General features: G+C 36.4%; 1 protein-coding gene across 2 annotated transcripts in view; it reads left to right on the top strand.

Annotated features, from left to right (window-relative positions):
* Positions 1–94: 94 nt before the first annotated feature.
* Positions 95–1570, top strand: part of LOC106875187 (nibrin) — a 29145-nt gene continuing 27669 nt past the window's right edge. Inside the window, exon 1 of one of the 2 annotated variants that reach the window (XM_014923225.2) lies at positions 95–449. In XM_014923225.2, coding sequence (XP_014778711.1) covers positions 441–449 — 9 coding nt within the window. In that variant the 5' untranslated portion in view covers positions 95–440. The remainder of the gene's footprint in view (positions 450–1570) is intronic. The other variant, XM_014923224.2, reaches the window with a different exon arrangement.

Here is a 1570-nt window from a genome sequence, read left to right as displayed (position 1 = left end):
CCACCACCACTGTTTTTCTTTTCAGACATGGGTGAACTAGGACTACATTATTCAAAGTGTATATGGTGCAATTTGAGGGCAATCTGGCTGCAGCCATGTAGAGGCTTCCACCACGTGAGCTATCATAACGCAGATAAAACATAGATGTGCATGCATGCAGGGCCTACAAGAAGGTAGGGAGGTTAGTCGATACATCGATCTGAAGCCTGTTGAACGAAGGAAGGGCCAGTAAATATCTGATGGGCTCCTTCTTGGGTGGGTGGGGGATCTGACAGCTTCAAGAGGAAAACAGTCACGAAGCACCTGCACGCACGTAGGTCAGCACTTCCTCAAACATTTTCAAGAGCAACAGAAACTAGAGTGTTTTGGTAGTTATCTCCCTTCTCGGCGCCAAATATTTTTTCTAATTGCTATGTCGTGGAGTTTAGAGAATCAGCACGATGGAACTGGTAAATAACATGAAATTTACTGATTGATTTAATAATGATTTACAATTTTTAAATGTATAACTTTCTTTCGAATATTCATTCGACGTCTAGTTGTTTGTAAACATCGATTCGTTCGAAGTTATACTTGTTCTCAAATCATCCAGTTTCATAATGTTTACTGTTTGTTTCCTAAATGTAATTATTATTATTATTGTTATTTTTTTTTATTATCTGAAGAAAAAAGTTTCTTTCCTTTCTTGTATATAAATGACGTCTGAACTGTTGCTTCGTTGGACTGATCATTGTTGTATAGCCCTAGGTAGGAGCAAACCACGTTTTTCCTTTGAAAAATCGAAAACTCGAAGACTTATGACTTCATCAAACATACCGTTAATTGTTTAGATTTGGATTTAAAGCAACTTGTTTTTAGCAAGTAGTAGTTTTAAAAGGAGTCAAAAGAATACCAAAGTACCAATGAAATAGCGAAGTCGATTTCCGAAATGTATTTGTAATTAAAAATACTTCATTTTGAATTTGTCAAACACCACGTTTTGTGTAAACTGTGAAAGAGTTAATGTTTGTGTTTGTACATTGCAAATATAGGCCAGAAAACTAATGCACATTCTGAATCCCTCTTAGAAACCATTATTGATGAGGTAAGGAGTGAGGCTCGTGAGGGCAGATCGTTTGCGTTGATGTTGCAAGTGTTTTGTGTTGCTTCCGTAGATAAAAGCAAGAGAACGAAAACGAAGAAATTCTATCTTTAATTACTCATTTATAAGATAAATTCGTTTAAAAAAGACTTTCGTAAAGTTTGCAACACAGTTATAAATAATTTCGAAAGATTGCCATAAAAATTATCAATAGAATGCAATAAACATAGCGTTTTACTTCGAAACAGAATATCAGTTCCTACTTGTGCATTCAATCAATATCATTCAACACGGTTTTCGTCTGGGTTAGGGTTAGGGTTAGAATCGGTTAATATATAGATCCGCACCCGGTGGAAAAATTGAAAAAAAAATAGTGTAGTAGTTGAAGTGCACCGTATATTGAACAAATATGAAGGAAAAAATGCGCGCTTCGAAAGGGGTGGGTGGGGAGAGGGCTCGGAAAATTCACACAACCCGAGCACTAAATCT

This window comes from Octopus bimaculoides, chromosome 4, assembly GCF_001194135.2.
Source record: "Octopus bimaculoides isolate UCB-OBI-ISO-001 chromosome 4, ASM119413v2, whole genome shotgun sequence".
NCBI classification, from domain to species: Eukaryota; Metazoa; Mollusca; class Cephalopoda; order Octopoda; family Octopodidae; genus Octopus; species Octopus bimaculoides.
The sequence above is the reverse complement of the archived record's forward strand: the minus strand, read 5'-3'. Positions and strand labels throughout refer to the sequence as shown.